Source organism: Drosophila suzukii, chromosome 2L (assembly GCF_043229965.1).
Source record: "Drosophila suzukii chromosome 2L, CBGP_Dsuzu_IsoJpt1.0, whole genome shotgun sequence".
Classification (NCBI taxonomy): domain Eukaryota; kingdom Metazoa; phylum Arthropoda; class Insecta; order Diptera; family Drosophilidae; genus Drosophila; species Drosophila suzukii.
The window spans coordinates 4,102,160-4,117,369 of record NC_092080.1 but is presented as its reverse complement, the minus strand read 5'-3'; the positions used below and the strand labels follow the sequence as shown (position 1 = coordinate 4,117,369).

The window sequence follows — 15,210 nt, the reverse complement described above, 5'->3', positions numbered from 1 at the left end:
GCTTTAAAAAGGGACTCCACGACTTTAAAAATACTGTTGCATACTTTTGGACACCTATATAATCGTTTTTGTTATTTACAATAATATGTGTTTGTACAGAAAGCTCAAGAGTTTTAAAATCCCCCATAAAAGTGCCTAAAAGTATGCTTTAAAAAGGGACTTCACGGCTTTAAAAATACTGTTGCATACTTTTGGACACCTATATTATCGTTTTTGTTATTCTCGCTTGTTCACTTCAAGAGATATTATAAACTGCTCCGCATAAACGACGTATAAAAGGGATGTAAAAAAGGTGTGGTAATCTTCTATTGTAATAGCAGCATATCCTGGCCTCAGCTGCTTGGCTTTTGTTTCCCTTTACTCGCTTTTGAACAAATTAAAAGAGATGGCCACTGGGAGCCAACCTACACCACTCCACCATTATTATATAACCACAACATTTATGAAAACTATTTGCAGAACCCAAAGCAAAGCGCAGCAAAGAAGAAATTGTATTAAAAACAAATATATAAGGGGAGGTACGGCGGGTAATGGGTGAAAGTGGGTGGCGGATGAAGGAAACTGCCCGCCAGTTATACAAGATGTTTATAAAAGGCCCGGGCAGGCACGTTCCATGTCCAAGAGTGCAAACAAATAAGCAAACAGGATGGGGAACAGGATCCAGAGACAGGACGCCTTCCGACATGACTTTCCTGATGGGAGAAAGGGACAGGGAATGGCTGAGGTCAGGAAAAGTACACTGTGGAAAACAAATTGGTCCTAAAACCATATTTAAAATCACAAAAAAAAATGTGATGTCAACAAATGAATTAATTTAAAACTTCATCTAAAATAATGTTATATTTTTAATGGAGTTTAATTTTGTTTGTTTCAATTCTTCAAAGAACCTTAAATTTTATATTTCTATTTATAAAAAAAAGAATTAGCTACAGAATTACATTTTTTTAGTTAGTCTAAAAAGTAAAAAAAAATAAAAAACAGTCTTTTTAAAAATTAATCATAGAAAAATTTAAATGAAAATATATTTTTTTTTCTTAAAGAAAATCTCAGTACATTTTTTTCAGTGCCTTAATAGCAGTGGGGCTGCAGCAAACCAATCGCAAATTGAAAAAAGCAGATAAGTAGCAGAGGTTGCACCGCTTTCTACTTTCTTTTTTGCACTCTCGCGAAAGAGTGGAGAAATGGGTGCAAAGAGAATGGCAAATAAAAATCAGGGACTCCGTTCGTGCTCCTGTCAAGGCAATTGCTCCCTGTTCTATGGGTCCTTTACGCCCTATCCACCGATTCCTTATCCCCACCCCATAGTCCATAGTCCTGTAACATTGTTAACCCTGCAAGTTATGCATTCTTAATTTAATCGCTGGAATTGACTCTCCAAAGGCAGCTTCCACTGGCTTAGCGGCTGGGTATTTTCCTCGGGTTCCGTTTTCCATTTTCTGGGCCATGGGAAGTTTGCAGCAGAGATTAGGCATATATCATGCGATTATATTGCATAGTTTGCATTGCCCAATGACTCGGAAATCGCTTTTTCTTGCCCCAAACTCAGCGGGGAGATTAAGTTGCAGACAATCCCTGAAAAAGGGAGAATATCCCGGTCCTCTGAAGGAGCCAACTGAAAGAAAAAGGGGTGCATGCAAATAGTTCCGGACGTCGCGGATAAACTTTGCCCACCAGATGGCGATAGATATATTCTTGAAGATTTAAGGTTTATTATTTTTGAATATGTTATAATTCACGTTTTGTTTTTTATATTATTATACTTTTTTTGAACATGGACATAAAACCTTTTGAATAGCCTTTAATATCCAGGACTTCTGCTGAGCCACATCAATATAAATTCCAGGATAATCCGGATGAGCACATCCTTTTCCAAGAGATACGATGCCCACAAGATTTCCATCCGACACTAGAGGTCCTCCAGTACCCCCTGAACAGAAACCTTTCTCCAAAGGCACAGCACATATTAGGTTCTTTGTAATACCTTGCCCATAGATCTTCTGACAGCTATCCAGATCCACTATGTTCACTTTGGTCTCCAGCAGAGAGTTAGACTCTGCCTGATGACATGCTACAGATCCCCATCCAGAAACCGAGGCAGAAGATTCAGGTGTTGGAGAACTATTAGCCAGTGGGATGGATTTAACATTGACACCCATTTGGAGAGGGGACTGAAGTCGGATTACGGCTATATCGTTGGACAAACTCTGTCCAAATCCCTCGTGTATTTCGATTTTTAACACATTGACTACCTGACCACCAGAGTTACTCATGGATGAGCCGACTCGGATTGTTATTTCAGTATTATTATCTGTGGGAATGCAATGAGCTGCCGTAATAACAATCCGATCACTGTAGATAACAGCGTCGCAAGTATGCTTCCCATTTCTGTGAAGAGAAGCCTGCCAAGGAATCTCAGAAATGGGCACCGAGTGATTTTCAAAAATCCGCTTGGTATTACTTTCAGCAGATATCAAAATGACGATGGAGACCAAGAAGATCCACTGGGTTAACATTCCGACCAAAATTAGACTTCAGACTGACCTGAACACATGCTTACCCTCTTTTATAGGTTGCAAAGTGTATTTTTATCACCAACGCAGCGAAAGAATGTTAATGAATAGATAGACATTTCAAAAAAAAAGCATGTTTAGATTTTTTAACGGAAAATAGTTTTTTTTAATGCCAGCTTGCTAATGAACAATTAGAACTTTATTTTCGAATTTATTTAAATATATTTTTTCCTCGTGCTTATTAAGGCATTAAATTCTTTGAATAGCACTTAGGATCCAGGGCTTATATTTAGCCACATTAACATAGACGCCAGGGTAATCAGGAGAGGCACAACCCCTTCCAAAGCTTACTATGCCAACAAGTTTACCATCGGATACCAAAGGACCACCAGAATCAAATGTGCACGCGTCTCTTCCAGGACCAGAGGCACAGATCATATCCTTGGTAATATGAATTATCTGTCTGTAGGAATACCGGCAGGAATACCAATTCGAAATGGACACCGCGGTCTCCAGTAAAATGTCGGATTGTGGTTGATTATATCCAACACGTCCCCATCCAGAAACCGAGGCGGGAGATCCCATTGGGGGAGTACTATCTGCCAGAGGAATGGAACGTACTGTGTCATCCATCCTGAGCCTGGAACTCAGTTTAATCACGGCAATATCGTTGATAGATATGTTGTGTGTTTCATGATGGCCTTCGTGCACGATGATGTTTGCTATTTCAGCCACCTGGCCTCCAAAGTTCCTATTCGTAGAGCCAACTCTCACCGTATAGCCGTAAGGATGTTGGGGAAAGCAGTGTGCCGCTGTTATAAGGATCTGGTCACTATAGATCGCAGCACCGCACTGGTGTATGCCATGTTCTTGGATAGAGGCCTGCCAAGGAACTGAGGAAATGGGCACTGAGTAACCACCCACAATTCTCTCGGAAATCCTTTTGGAAGACGCCAGAACGACGCTGGAGATCAGAAAAATCCACTGGATGAACATTTCGAACGGTGTTGATGTTAAGACTGTCCTAAACCCAGGTATGCCCTTCCTTTATATACCGCTATGGCAGTTCTATTTTTGAAACATACTAACTCAAGAATGTTTATAAATAGTAAGCAATATAATTACTTAAAAGAAACCATGATAAGTAAGCTTTTAATCTATAAATATAAACTAATAAATTTTTAGAAATTTTTTAAAATCTATAGTTAGAATTGTAATTTAATTTTAGAAAGCCAATTTATGGTTATTGGTTACCAAGCTAAAATTGATTAAAGGAAATAGTTAATTTATTCTTAAGCTGATTGGAAAAATTCCCGAAACTGTGAGAATGCGTAGAACCAAATTAAGAATTACTTTACACATATGTATATTTAGAAAATTTTTAATATATGTTATTTTAAAATATCACTTAATTTATAAAATGTATAAACAAATGCTCTCAAGTTGTGTATGTAAATATGAAGTCAGGGATTTAATTGGTTATTACATTAACTAAGTTTATAATAATTAAGATTAAGTAACGGATAATATGCCCCATTAAAAAAACTTCTCTGAATTACAGTTTTCATTTTGAATTTATTCAAGCTTTATTTATTTTGATATAATGGCTTTTAACTTTGAAAAATACACAGCCAGACCAAAATATTATCATTTTATATTTTGTCCAAGGAAAACAGAGTTTATTTATAGCAATTGTATTTAAACCCAACCCATTTTTAACAAATGTATATTGAAATATAAGCATTCTTTTATTCAAGCTTTGTTTAACAAAGTATTATAGTCTTTCAACAGAACTCAAGATCCAAGGCTTGAGCTCGGCCACATTGGCATAGACTCCGGGGTATTTTGGATGAGCGCATTCCGTTCCGAAGGAGACAATGCCAATAAGTTTTCCATCGGACACCAAAGGACCTCCTGAGTCCCCGGAGCAGGCATCTTTTCCCGGGGCGGCTGCGCAGATCATGTCCTGGGTGATGACTCTTCCGTAGGACCTTAGACACTGCTTCTGATCCATAATGTCCACATCAACTTCGCGTAAGGCGAATGACAGTTCCTTATTAAATTCAACAGCTCCCCATCCTGAAACCGTGGCTGGAGATCCACTTTCGGGGGAACTATCGGCCAAAGGAATGGCGCTAACTCTGCTATTCATCGTAAGTTTGGACTGAAGTCGAATCAGGGCTATATCGTAGGACATACTTTTGGCGTGACCTTCGTGCGTCAGTATCCTTGATACCCTCACCACCTGACCTCCGAAAAAGGTGTACGATGAGCCAACTCTCACGGAATAGATGTCAACATCAGTGTTTTTGATACAGTGGGCTGCCGTTATGACGATATCTTCACTGTAGATGGCAGCACCGCAGCTATGATAGCCAAACTTTTGGAGGGAAGCCTGCCAAGGAACCGATAGGATTGATACCTCTTCGCCTCCAACGATTCGTTCCGGAAGCCCTTTGGAGGATATCAGGGTAACGCTGGAGATTAGAAAAACCCACTGGACGAACATTTCAAAATGCTTTTACAGTTAAGAGTGACTTCGGCGATGGTGTGCACCTTTTTTTTATAGGTAGTATACCCTAGTTGCAAATGCAATTCCGTATTTCTAACATTGTAACACAAGAATGTTAATGCATTTTTTAAAAATTAAACATTTGTAAGAAACCAATTACGGAAAGACCTAAAAATATGGCAAGTCAACTAAACGAATTTATAAATGGTATTCAATAAGCCCTCAGCGGCTGTTAGCTTAAACCCTTAAATATAAATCAACACATTTTTAATCAGGGTGACTAGCTGAGTTCCACTCCGTGTGTCCGTATGTTAACGTCTTAATGAACGTTTACGTCTCGAAAATTGCAAATTGAAATTATTTATTAATAAAATAAAATATTTTTATAAATATTATATCTTTATATTATATATTTTATATAAAAAAGAATTTTAAGGCAAGTTAATTTCTCATATTAGCATTTTTTGTTAAACGTCTTTATGGCGTTTTTACAGACGTTGAACAGCTTTTAAGATCCAAGGTTTGAGCTCAGCGACATTAGCATAAACTCCGGGAGAATCCGGGTCATCAGACTCCGCTCCGAAGGAGACTATGCCAACTAGTTTACCACCGGATACCAAAGGACCTCCAGAGTCCCCAGAGCAGGAATCTCTTCCCGGAGCAAAGGCACAAATCATATCCTTGGTGATTTCTCCATTCCAGGAACTCAGACAGTTATTCCAATCCACTATGTTTACTGTGGTCACCAGTAGGTTCTCAGATGACCCCTCATCAACTCCATTATCTCCCCATCCGGAAACCGAAGCTAAAGATCCAGGGCTTGGAGAAAAGTTCGCAAGTGGAATAGGTTTGACACCAACCCCCATTTTGAGAGTGGATTTAAGTTGGATCACTGCTATATCATTGGATATATCATCGTCCTGATCATAGTCCTCATGTTCCAGTATTTGTGATACCTTCACCAGCTGACCACCGAACTCGGAATTCGATGAACCGACTCTCACAGAGAAAATAGAGGGCGAACCATGTTCAGTACAGTGAGCTGCCGTTAAAACGATTTTCTCACTGTATATTACGGCACCGCACCAATGAACTCCAAACTTTTGAAGAGAAGCCTGCCAGGGAACCGATTCAATTGGCACCGTTTGGCCTCCCAGGATGCGATCGGAAATCCAATTTGAAGAAATCAGGGTGCCACTTAAGATCAGTAAAATCCACTGGATAAACATTTCCAACTGGTGTTTAAATGAGGAGTGAGAAAAGTCGTACAAATATAACTTTGGTAGTAAGATTGCACAGCATACAAATGCATAACAAGTGGAATGTTAATGAGTATTTTTCAATCAGCTAAACCTATATCACAGTCAAGGGTTGGCATTGGTTGAGGTCGTTGGCAATAAAAACGTCTGTTTTCTAAAACTGTTTTTATCTACAGCTAAATGTACATATTTGCTTGACTTAAATGTAAGAAATTTATGTTGCTTAAGTAATAATAAAGGATAAGTAATAGATAGAGACCAGAAAAGCATTTAAAAGTTGGCTTTAAATACATGCCATTGTGAATTTCTATATATTTTATTTACTCTTGCACATTTCATTAAATAGATTCAATGGTATTTAAAATCCATTCTCGGAAATAAGGGACACTGGTGAAATCTGCATCACCATCGCACCATTCTGGACCTGATGAGACGACACCCACAAGTTGTTGGTTAACAACCAGAGGTCCACCGGAGTCGCCCATACAAGTAGTTTGTTCAAAAGACCCGGCAGAAATTACATCCTTAGGTATTTTCAATACCATTCCATTGTAGTCCGCCGAATTGATCTGGAGTCGCACGCCTTGAAGATTCACAGGAGAAACAAACTCGACAGATCCATCCACATGATTAAACTCTAGTGACGAAAATCCCCAGCCAGAAGAGAATGCGGGCGTTCCACGAGCAGGATTCTTCTCGGCCAAAGGAATCGTCTGTACTTTGTTAGTTAACTCTAGAGCTTCACTTATTCGCATCACGGCAATATCGTATTTAAAGTTAGTAATTTTGAACATCTCATGGGTTTGAATGGCTACCACTTTGACAAGGGTTCCCCCGGAGTTCTTCATTGCGGAACCTGCGCGAACTATAAAGTCTTCTGCCAGAAGTTGTTGTCCATCTTCAGTAAAAAAGCAGTGTGCAGCAGTGATAACAATATCTTTGCTGTAAATGGAACCTCCACAAATATGATGTCCTTGAGTCTGTAAGGAAACCTGCCAGGGAGCCTGTTCGATTTCAAAGAACATCTCGACTAGTTTGGAAGAGACTTTAGATCACAATGACTTGAGTGCGAATAGAAAAAGTCTTTTATAGGCCACAGACATTATTATTTTTTGTGAGGGTATTTTCACATTTCCAAAATTAGACCCTGTTCTAAAATTGTAAAATGGGAACATTCTCAAAATGTTTTAATTTTCACATTTACGATAAGCGAATTGAAAAGTAAATAATTGAAAAAAGTTAAGCTAATTATAGGTGTTCAATTACCTGTTATTGGTTTTCTATATTTGGCGAAAGACGTTAAAGCAATTAGTCATATATGATAAGTTAGAAAAGTTATTTTCACAGAAAAATATTCAATTGTGAAAACAAGATAGACCGTCGATTGCCTAAGGTGGCGACAAATAGCGTATGATACCGGTTCTACTGACCATGGGAGTCCTTTTTGAATTATTGACTAAGTTATTCATAACTTGTTAATTAACGTAGCGACTGTTATGATTATTATTATGAATGAAGATATATGTATTGATCAATAAAATAAATTTTAATTTATGTTAAAAAATGTCTTCAAAAATGTGAGCGCTAGGTGTTTATGGGCGTTGGATTGAAGGTGACACAACCTGAGGTTGCGCAGAAAGCCCAAGAATTTGTATACTATATCCCTAAATTCTAGGTCATAGTTTCAGAGATCATTGCGATCATACGGACATGGCTAGATCGACTCGACTAGTTATTCTGATCAAAAATGTATACACTTTAAGGGGTCGGATACACTTTCTTTGACTTCCATTCATTTAGTTCTTAAAATAAACAAAAACCTATTTATTAAAACCGATTAAAACATTTAAGCACTTTATAAATCACTACATATACAAATTGTAATAATTTTCTATACGATTGCCCTTAATGTAAAACATTATTTATTACTGGAATGTTGATATTGGTTGTTATTAAAAATCAAACCAAAGAGGAAATATTCTTTTTGTACAGGGAAATAATGTTTCACATCACACCTGCGTTAAAATAGGTGACTACAAATAATCATACAATTAGAACGCAGATTAAAAAATACATTTAATCGAAAAGAACTTATACTTACCACCAGAAACTTTACTTATCTAAAAAGACGAATTGCTTCAACTTCTTTATCCAAGTATAGAAAACCATTAAATTCAAGAGGTAAGTCGTTCGTTTGTCACAACAGGCAATTGAACACCTATAATTAGCTTAACTTTTTTCAATTATTTACTTTTCAATTTGCTTATCGTAAATGTGAAAATGAAAACATTTTGAGAATGTTCCCCTTTTACAATTTTAGAACAGGGTCTAATTTCGGAAATGTGAAAATACCCTCACAAAAAATAATGATATCCGTGGCCTATAAAAGACTTTTTCTTTTCGTACTCAAGTCATTGTGATCTAAAGTCTCTTCCAAACTAGTCGAGATGTTCTTCAGCTGCTTTCTTCTGCTATTGGCATTTAATGTCCTTTCTGCAGGACGAGTACCCCAACCGGAAGAACGCATTATCGGAGGACGTACCATTGAAATCGAACAAGCTCCCTGGCAGGTTTCCTTACAGGTTGACGGACAACATTATTGTGGCGGCTCCATTTACAGCAAAGATATTATAATTACTGCTGCACATTGCCGTTTTACGAAAGCAGGACGACGACTTGAGGCCGAAGACTTTAAAATTCGAGTAGGATCCGCATTAAGCATTTCCGGCGGAAGACTTGCCAAAGTTGCAGCCATTAAATCCTTCGAAACTTATGTTTACAACGACACTTTTAACGATATTGCTGTGATGCGATTAAGTGAACCGCTGGAGTTTTCCAACAAAGTGCAAACGATTTCTTTGGCCGAGTATATTCCTGCTCCTGGAACGTCCGCATACGCTACTGGCTGGGGAGCAACGTCGGCACAGCATTATTATTGGAATGGTCTTCATAACGTGGTGTATGCATATCCTGAACATCTTTATGGCGTATGGGTTAAAGTTAATTGGTCGTACGTCAATGGAGCACAATATTATATACACCAGAATTTAATTCTTGTCGGATCTGTTGGACAAACTGCTTGTTTTGGCGATTCCGGAGGACCTCTGATTATTAACCAACAACTTGTGGGTGTAACCGCACTAGTTTCGCATTGGTGCAACGGTCAAGCATATTACACCAGTGTTTCTTACTTCCGGGGATGGATTTTAAATGCTATTAAATCTATTTGACAAAATGTAGGTACAAGAGTTAACAAAATAAATAAGAATTCACCATGATAAGTTTCTAAAACAAACTTTAAAGTCTTTTCCTAGTTCATTATTTATCATCGGCATGGCAACAGCATCTTGAACACAAACAAAATTTTTGATATCAACTTATGTGCCGAATATGTAGAAGCAAATACAATATCCAAGTTTTTCCCATTTGGTATTTATTAAAAACAGAAATAACAATGGATAGAAAACATTGCTACGAATCTAAAAAGCTGTATAGGTCATATAAAGATTATCTTAATTGTCTAATGCTGTTTGTCTGCACTGTACTTTGCCACACTGTACTTTGCCACACTGGCGAAAAGACCAGAGGCGAGGCAATACATCCTTCCAGTTCGGAATCTTCCACCGGAATCTCCATGACATACAGCATTGGCAGTCCATCCAGCACAAATATCGTCACTGATATTTCAATTCGCACCACCATTGGTTTCTGATCCTGATCACCGTTCCCCGTAGTTCTTCCAGATAATACAAGTCCAAAAACATAGAGCCCCAGAACATAGAAACCTGCCAGGAAACTTCAGTGATGTTAATATTTCTTCCGCCGACAATGCGTTCTGCAGGCTCAAAAACCTCAGGAACTCCAGGAAGACTTAGCAAAGGTATTGCTTAAAGAAGTTACAAGCCTCCAAAAAACTTTTAGAACTGTATTTTTATTCTGTAAGAATATGTTTGTTGTAATACTTCTCCTCTATAGGGGGTTCTCTTCAGATTTACACAAAACTTGTGCAACCAGCAATTTTAAAACCTATTTTACATTTCTTTTTCAGAGATGTTATCATGTGTTGAGTAAAATAACACTTACGATATATTAAATATGTTTTAAGTCAACTGTCACATAATTTTTTAAAGCTCTTTAAATTCAGTTTATGTATTGAAAATAATTCTGTTCTTTCCAAAACCGAAAAAAATGTAAGTAGATCAACGAAAGATATGGTGATAGGGCACATATTTTCTACTTAATTTCTTGCAACTACCCTTTACATTTTTAATTTGTATCCTTAACAAAGTGAATTCGATATTAGATTGCTCTATCGGAATGTTTTGTTCTTCATTAATAAATGCATTGTGCTTTCACTGACATTGCCTGTCGGCAGCAGAAAGTTGCATTAATCATACGCCCCGTGGGGTGCATGGTGTTGTACTCGAAATGCTATCACACATTTCCTCCGCTTCTTGGCGCCTGAAGCATCCATCAAATTAATGGAATTTCATATTTGCTTGGCTCTTGCTTGCTCGCCGAAGAAATTTGTTTATTCAGCTAAAATGCTATCGAGTTTTAAAACCCCCTCCCCTCCTCCCACAATCCTGCTGATGTAGTTAGTTCTTTTGGGCGAACGTAGTTCTTTTTTTTTAAATATTTTTTAATAGAATTACTTTCCAGACTTTTGAACAGCATAGCTGAAAATGGCCCGCGGCCAAAAAGCTGCTAGCCATGAACAAAAGCAATTTAAAACGCTGACTCATAACCGATGTGGTCGCAGAAACAAGTTTGTTTGAAAATTATATTGAATTAAACCAATTTCGTATGCAAGTGGGGCAAACCCTCGATGGGATTAGGATCCTATTCTACCCCAAGAGCACTGAAAAAAACATGCATCTCAAACATGTCTGTATACAAATTGTTAAGTTCTAACAATGGTTCCATTAAAATGTACTTATTATATTAATAATTATAATTGCAAGGCTTAAAATGATCATTAAATAGTATAGATGTAGATATAAATTTCTAACTGTTGTCATAAATTTTTAAATATTTTATAGTGGATAGTTGAACTTAAGATTGAACAAAAGTTAAATATTGTAATTCAGACTGAAAAAATGAATATTTGTAAATATTTTAAATATTATATCCATCTTTTTCATCACAAAAATGTGTTTAAAGTGTTCTCCCCTATAAGAACAATTTGTTTGCTGTGCAGCTTAAATTCCGATCACGTTTTCCCCCACGCAGTTCGATGTTTTAAACGCTTTTCCGGCCAAAATTCGCATAGAATGCAATCAGATAGTCATGCACTTGACGCTGGGTCAAAATGCCCAACGGGCTGTTATCCTTGTCAACAACTATCGCCTTTCGGGGTGAAGGTGAGAACGGGGTCTGGGATCTGGGTAGTCAGTTTGGCCAGGGGAAAGGGAATTGGGTAGCAGATACTACTGCCCCGGGACTCGGTTAGTTAAGCTAATTTCAGCAGGCGTTCCATCGAATTCGGCTCTTCGGCTGGCAAGTCAAGTGGTTCTGCTCCAAGTGAGCATTGCACTCGCCCAATTAAACTCGACCCCAAATCCGGCTAAAACCCTTGACGGGAGCTGCAGATGGGAGTTACTGGCCCGAATGGTCATTACTCATAGTTATGGACACTAATCGGATGCACTCGGAAAAGCAGTGGTATCCGAAGGATTTCGTTTCTATCTTCGGTGGATAAGTCTGTACAGACTTAAGGTAAACAATTTACACTTTAAATAAGTATTTCTTTCTATTTAATATTAAAAATATTTTTTACTTTCAGTATACATTCCTTTTTCCGATTTTCTCTTCAATAGTTAAATAATTTTTAACCTATCTGTAAGATTTACCCTTTCCATCTTCCACCTTTAATATTTTTACCTGTTATGCAAACTTGCAGTGCAGGCGCCAATTGAATGATAACACAGGCAGCAGCTGCAACGTTAAAACTAAATTGGCCAACGAGCTACCAAACGACTGCGTGTCTGCTGAGCTCCCGATTTCACCTACCCATTCTGGATACTGCTACCCGTTTTTCCGCTTTTCATGGAAACCCCCTCTGGAAATCTGTGGGCATTTTTGGCAGCAAATTGAAATGAAAATCTCGCCGCGGTTCTCTGGCTTTGTTCGCCGGTTGGCCAGCGGACGAAATCTGGTGGCTGGCTGATAAAAAGCGATGGGGTATGGGGACCTGCATAGAACTAAGTTTCAGGAGAGTTCCAAAAACCAAAAAAACACAAAAACCTAGAAAGAATTTGAGTTTAATATTAAGGATCAGTTATTTTCTTGAAATATATTATCTTATCTTAAAATTAGCTCTTATCTTAATATGATATCAACATAAGTAATGTTTTAAGTATGTAAAACAAATGGATTGTTCTAGTATCTATACATTTTGTTTTTGCCAATTCTAGCGTTATAGAATCTATATTAAATTTGGATAAGATAATAAAATAATGATATGGTTTATAAGAACAGCCTCTAACAGCCTTATAATTGTCCTTTATATAAACAAAATGGAATGTAATGCTGTTAAAATGCCTTTGCAATGTTTTTTTTTAATTCTAGCTCTATAAAACCCTTATTAAATTTGGATAAGATAAAAATATGATGATACGGTTTATAGGAACAACCCCCATAGCCTCATAATTGCCCTTCATGTATTAATATTGTTTTAATACCTTTAAAATTGTTTTTTTGGAAATTCTAGCTCCACATAATCCCTAGTAAATTTGGGTAAGGTAATAATATGATGATATGGCTTATAGGAACAACCCGCACAGCCTCATAATTGCCCTTTTCCCGGCTGCCCGCCAATCTGCGATCTATTCATATCGTAAAATACAAATGCAACTGCGACCAAAGCACCGCAAAACTATTGCCAGCGATGGCGATAGCGATGGCTTCCTATTCCAGGATATACGCAGCCATTTCCGGCGCCATAGCTGCCAGCTTCCGCTCTACCTTTCCACCCCCCTTGGCACTTTGATGGGGCGCCCACAGCTGTCGGGAAATCGTCTGATCCCCCCCTCCATCAGCCAGTTTAGCCTCCCCCCTCTCTAAATCGTCTGGCAAATGAAAGCTTGACTTTAAGCGATGGCAATTTTAATGCGCCAATGCGCAATTTATGATTATTTCATGCTCATTTTAATTTGCCCATTCAGCAGACCGCTTTAAAGGGCGGGGGAAAATAGGGAAAAATACTTGTAGTGTTCTCGGTTTCCAGCTGGCGGAAGGAGATAGCGGAAAGCCCTCATTAATTCCATGCACGTTTTCCCCGAGGGAGGAGAAGTGCAGAGATACGAGGCCGCTAATAAAACAAAAATGGAAAACATATAAATCAGTGTCCTTGGCACGTGTCGCTGTCGTCGTCGAAGTCATTTTGTACCCCAGGTGTAAGACCCATGGGTCAACCTAAAGGGTCTTCCCCAAGCCCCGTTCTTCGGAATCGGATCCCCCCTCCCCCCATTACTACTTTTGGACTTGTGCGCTGTCACGTTGTAAATCTCACGAGAGCAAACACACGCAGGGAAATAGGGAAGCCCAGAGTCGGAGACAAGGCGACAGACGGTGACACCACACGCGTGCTATGATGCTCCTACACGGAGAGAAAACAGCACCAAGAATTCATATATAAAGAAAAATACAAAAATAAATCAGTTTTTGAAGCATGCAGGTTCTAGAGATTCTTGCGCAGCGCAAATTTATTACAAACATGCCTATAAGGTCAATCTCTAAGATAGTAATGGGATAGCATATTATATTTGAGTCAGTCAGCGAAGAACAAGGATGACTAGATTTTTATAAAGAATACATAATGTAAAATTCGTCTAATTACGAATAGGCAGAACAAATAGCACCAAGAAATAATATATACAGAAAAATACTAATATACTATAAATCAGTTTTTTAAGCATTCATATTCTAGAGATTCTTGCGCAGCGAAAGTTTAATAGAAGCATATGATAAATCTTTAGGCGAGTGATTGTATCTGAGTTAGTCAACGAGGAATTAGGATGATTTGGGTTGACTAGCTTTTTAAAAGGAATACAATATTTAATATCCTTATAGTTAAGAATAGATTTAACCCTATCAATGTTAGTTTAATATTGTTTTATATATTGAGCGCTTCTTAAAATATATTACTCTATTTATAAATATATTCTTGATATATTGTTTTATATTATTGTTTTAAACGCATTTATGTAGGATAATAATATTAATTTAAACACTATTTTTTTCGGTGTATTTTTCAATACACGCACGAAGAGGAGAAGGTGTCCGCGTAGGGGTTAAGCAATATGGAACTGTAAAGGCTTTGCCCCTATGGGGATGTCTCGAATCCCAAAAGGATCCGATTCCAGCCAGCGATTGCATTATAAATTAAAATACGTCAACGCAGCGAATCAACAGCTGCTATCCTTGCAAGGACACCCCGAAATGGGAAATCTCCCAAGTAGTAAGCATGCGAAATAGAAAAAAATGGTTTGCATGAATGTGAATCAATCTGTGCTTGTGTGCTTGGTGAGTTATATAATTGATTATGATAGCCATGTTATTAAGGTTTTTACAAAGGATTTTAAAAGATAGTTTTCTAACCAAACATATAACGCAATATCTACAAAAATCTGATTAAGCCTTTGTAACCCCTCAAGACTAGAACTAAAATACTAAGACTACCACATTCAGAATGCCTTCAAAGAGTTGGTTACCTAAAAAAGAAATGCCAAAGGACCCAGGGAAATGTATATAATTCGATACACAGAAATATCTGTGGGGTATGACCTTTGACTTTTTAATTAAACGCCGGCAAACTGAAGCAATGTGCAGTGGGGGAATCACGAAATGACAAACAGAACCGGGGAACCCACAAAGCGAGCCAATACAAATATTGTTCTCCTTTGGTTTCGGCATTTTTGCGCTACCT

At 37.9% G+C, this 15,210-nt stretch overlaps 5 protein-coding genes across 5 annotated transcripts; all 5 read right to left on the bottom strand.

Moving 5' to 3' along the window:
* Positions 1–1,754: 1,754 nt before the first annotated feature.
* On the bottom strand, positions 1,755–2,513 carry LOC108006040 (trypsin alpha-3-like). Its single transcript, XM_065864547.2, has one exon. The coding sequence runs from the start codon at positions 2,511–2,513 to the stop codon at positions 1,755–1,757; it is 759 nt and encodes a 252-aa protein (XP_065720619.2).
* A 133-nt stretch (positions 2,514–2,646) lies between these two features.
* LOC108010751 (trypsin delta-like) lies at positions 2,647–3,543 on the bottom strand. The gene has a single exon (XM_017075681.4). It carries the CDS (start codon positions 3,504–3,506, stop codon positions 2,760–2,762), a length of 747 nt encoding a protein of 248 aa, XP_016931170.3. The 5' UTR covers positions 3,507–3,543; the 3' UTR covers positions 2,647–2,759.
* Positions 3,544–4,239: 696 nt separating this feature from the next.
* Positions 4,240–5,059, bottom strand: LOC108009099 (trypsin delta). The gene has a single exon (XM_017073167.4). It carries the CDS (start codon positions 5,017–5,019, stop codon positions 4,285–4,287), a length of 735 nt encoding a protein of 244 aa, XP_016928656.3. The 5' UTR covers positions 5,020–5,059; the 3' UTR covers positions 4,240–4,284.
* A 451-nt stretch (positions 5,060–5,510) lies between these two features.
* On the bottom strand, positions 5,511–6,306 carry LOC108013056 (trypsin beta-like). Its single transcript, XM_017078676.3, has one exon. The coding sequence runs from the start codon at positions 6,249–6,251 to the stop codon at positions 5,511–5,513; it is 741 nt and encodes a 246-aa protein (XP_016934165.3). The 5' UTR covers positions 6,252–6,306.
* A 244-nt stretch (positions 6,307–6,550) lies between these two features.
* Positions 6,551–7,306, bottom strand: LOC108005943 (trypsin alpha-like). The gene has a single exon (XM_070996335.1). The coding sequence runs from the start codon at positions 7,304–7,306 to the stop codon at positions 6,620–6,622; it is 687 nt and encodes a 228-aa protein (XP_070852436.1). The 3' UTR covers positions 6,551–6,619.
* Between the last annotated feature and the right edge of the window lie 7,904 nt (positions 7,307–15,210).

Bases quoted from the DNA above. Each gene is read 5' to 3' on its own strand.
- LOC108006040 (XM_065864547.2), bottom strand. From the start codon at position 2,513: ATGTTAACCCAGTGGATCTTCTTGGTCTCCATCGTCATTTTGATATCT.
- LOC108010751 (XM_017075681.4), bottom strand. From the start codon at position 3,506: ATGTTCATCCAGTGGATTTTTCTGATCTCCAGCGTCGTTCTGGCGTCT.
- LOC108009099 (XM_017073167.4), bottom strand. From the start codon at position 5,019: ATGTTCGTCCAGTGGGTTTTTCTAATCTCCAGCGTTACCCTGATATCC.
- LOC108013056 (XM_017078676.3), bottom strand. From the start codon at position 6,251: ATGTTTATCCAGTGGATTTTACTGATCTTAAGTGGCACCCTGATTTCT.
- LOC108005943 (XM_070996335.1), bottom strand. From the start codon at position 7,306: ATGTTCTTTGAAATCGAACAGGCTCCCTGGCAGGTTTCCTTACAGACT.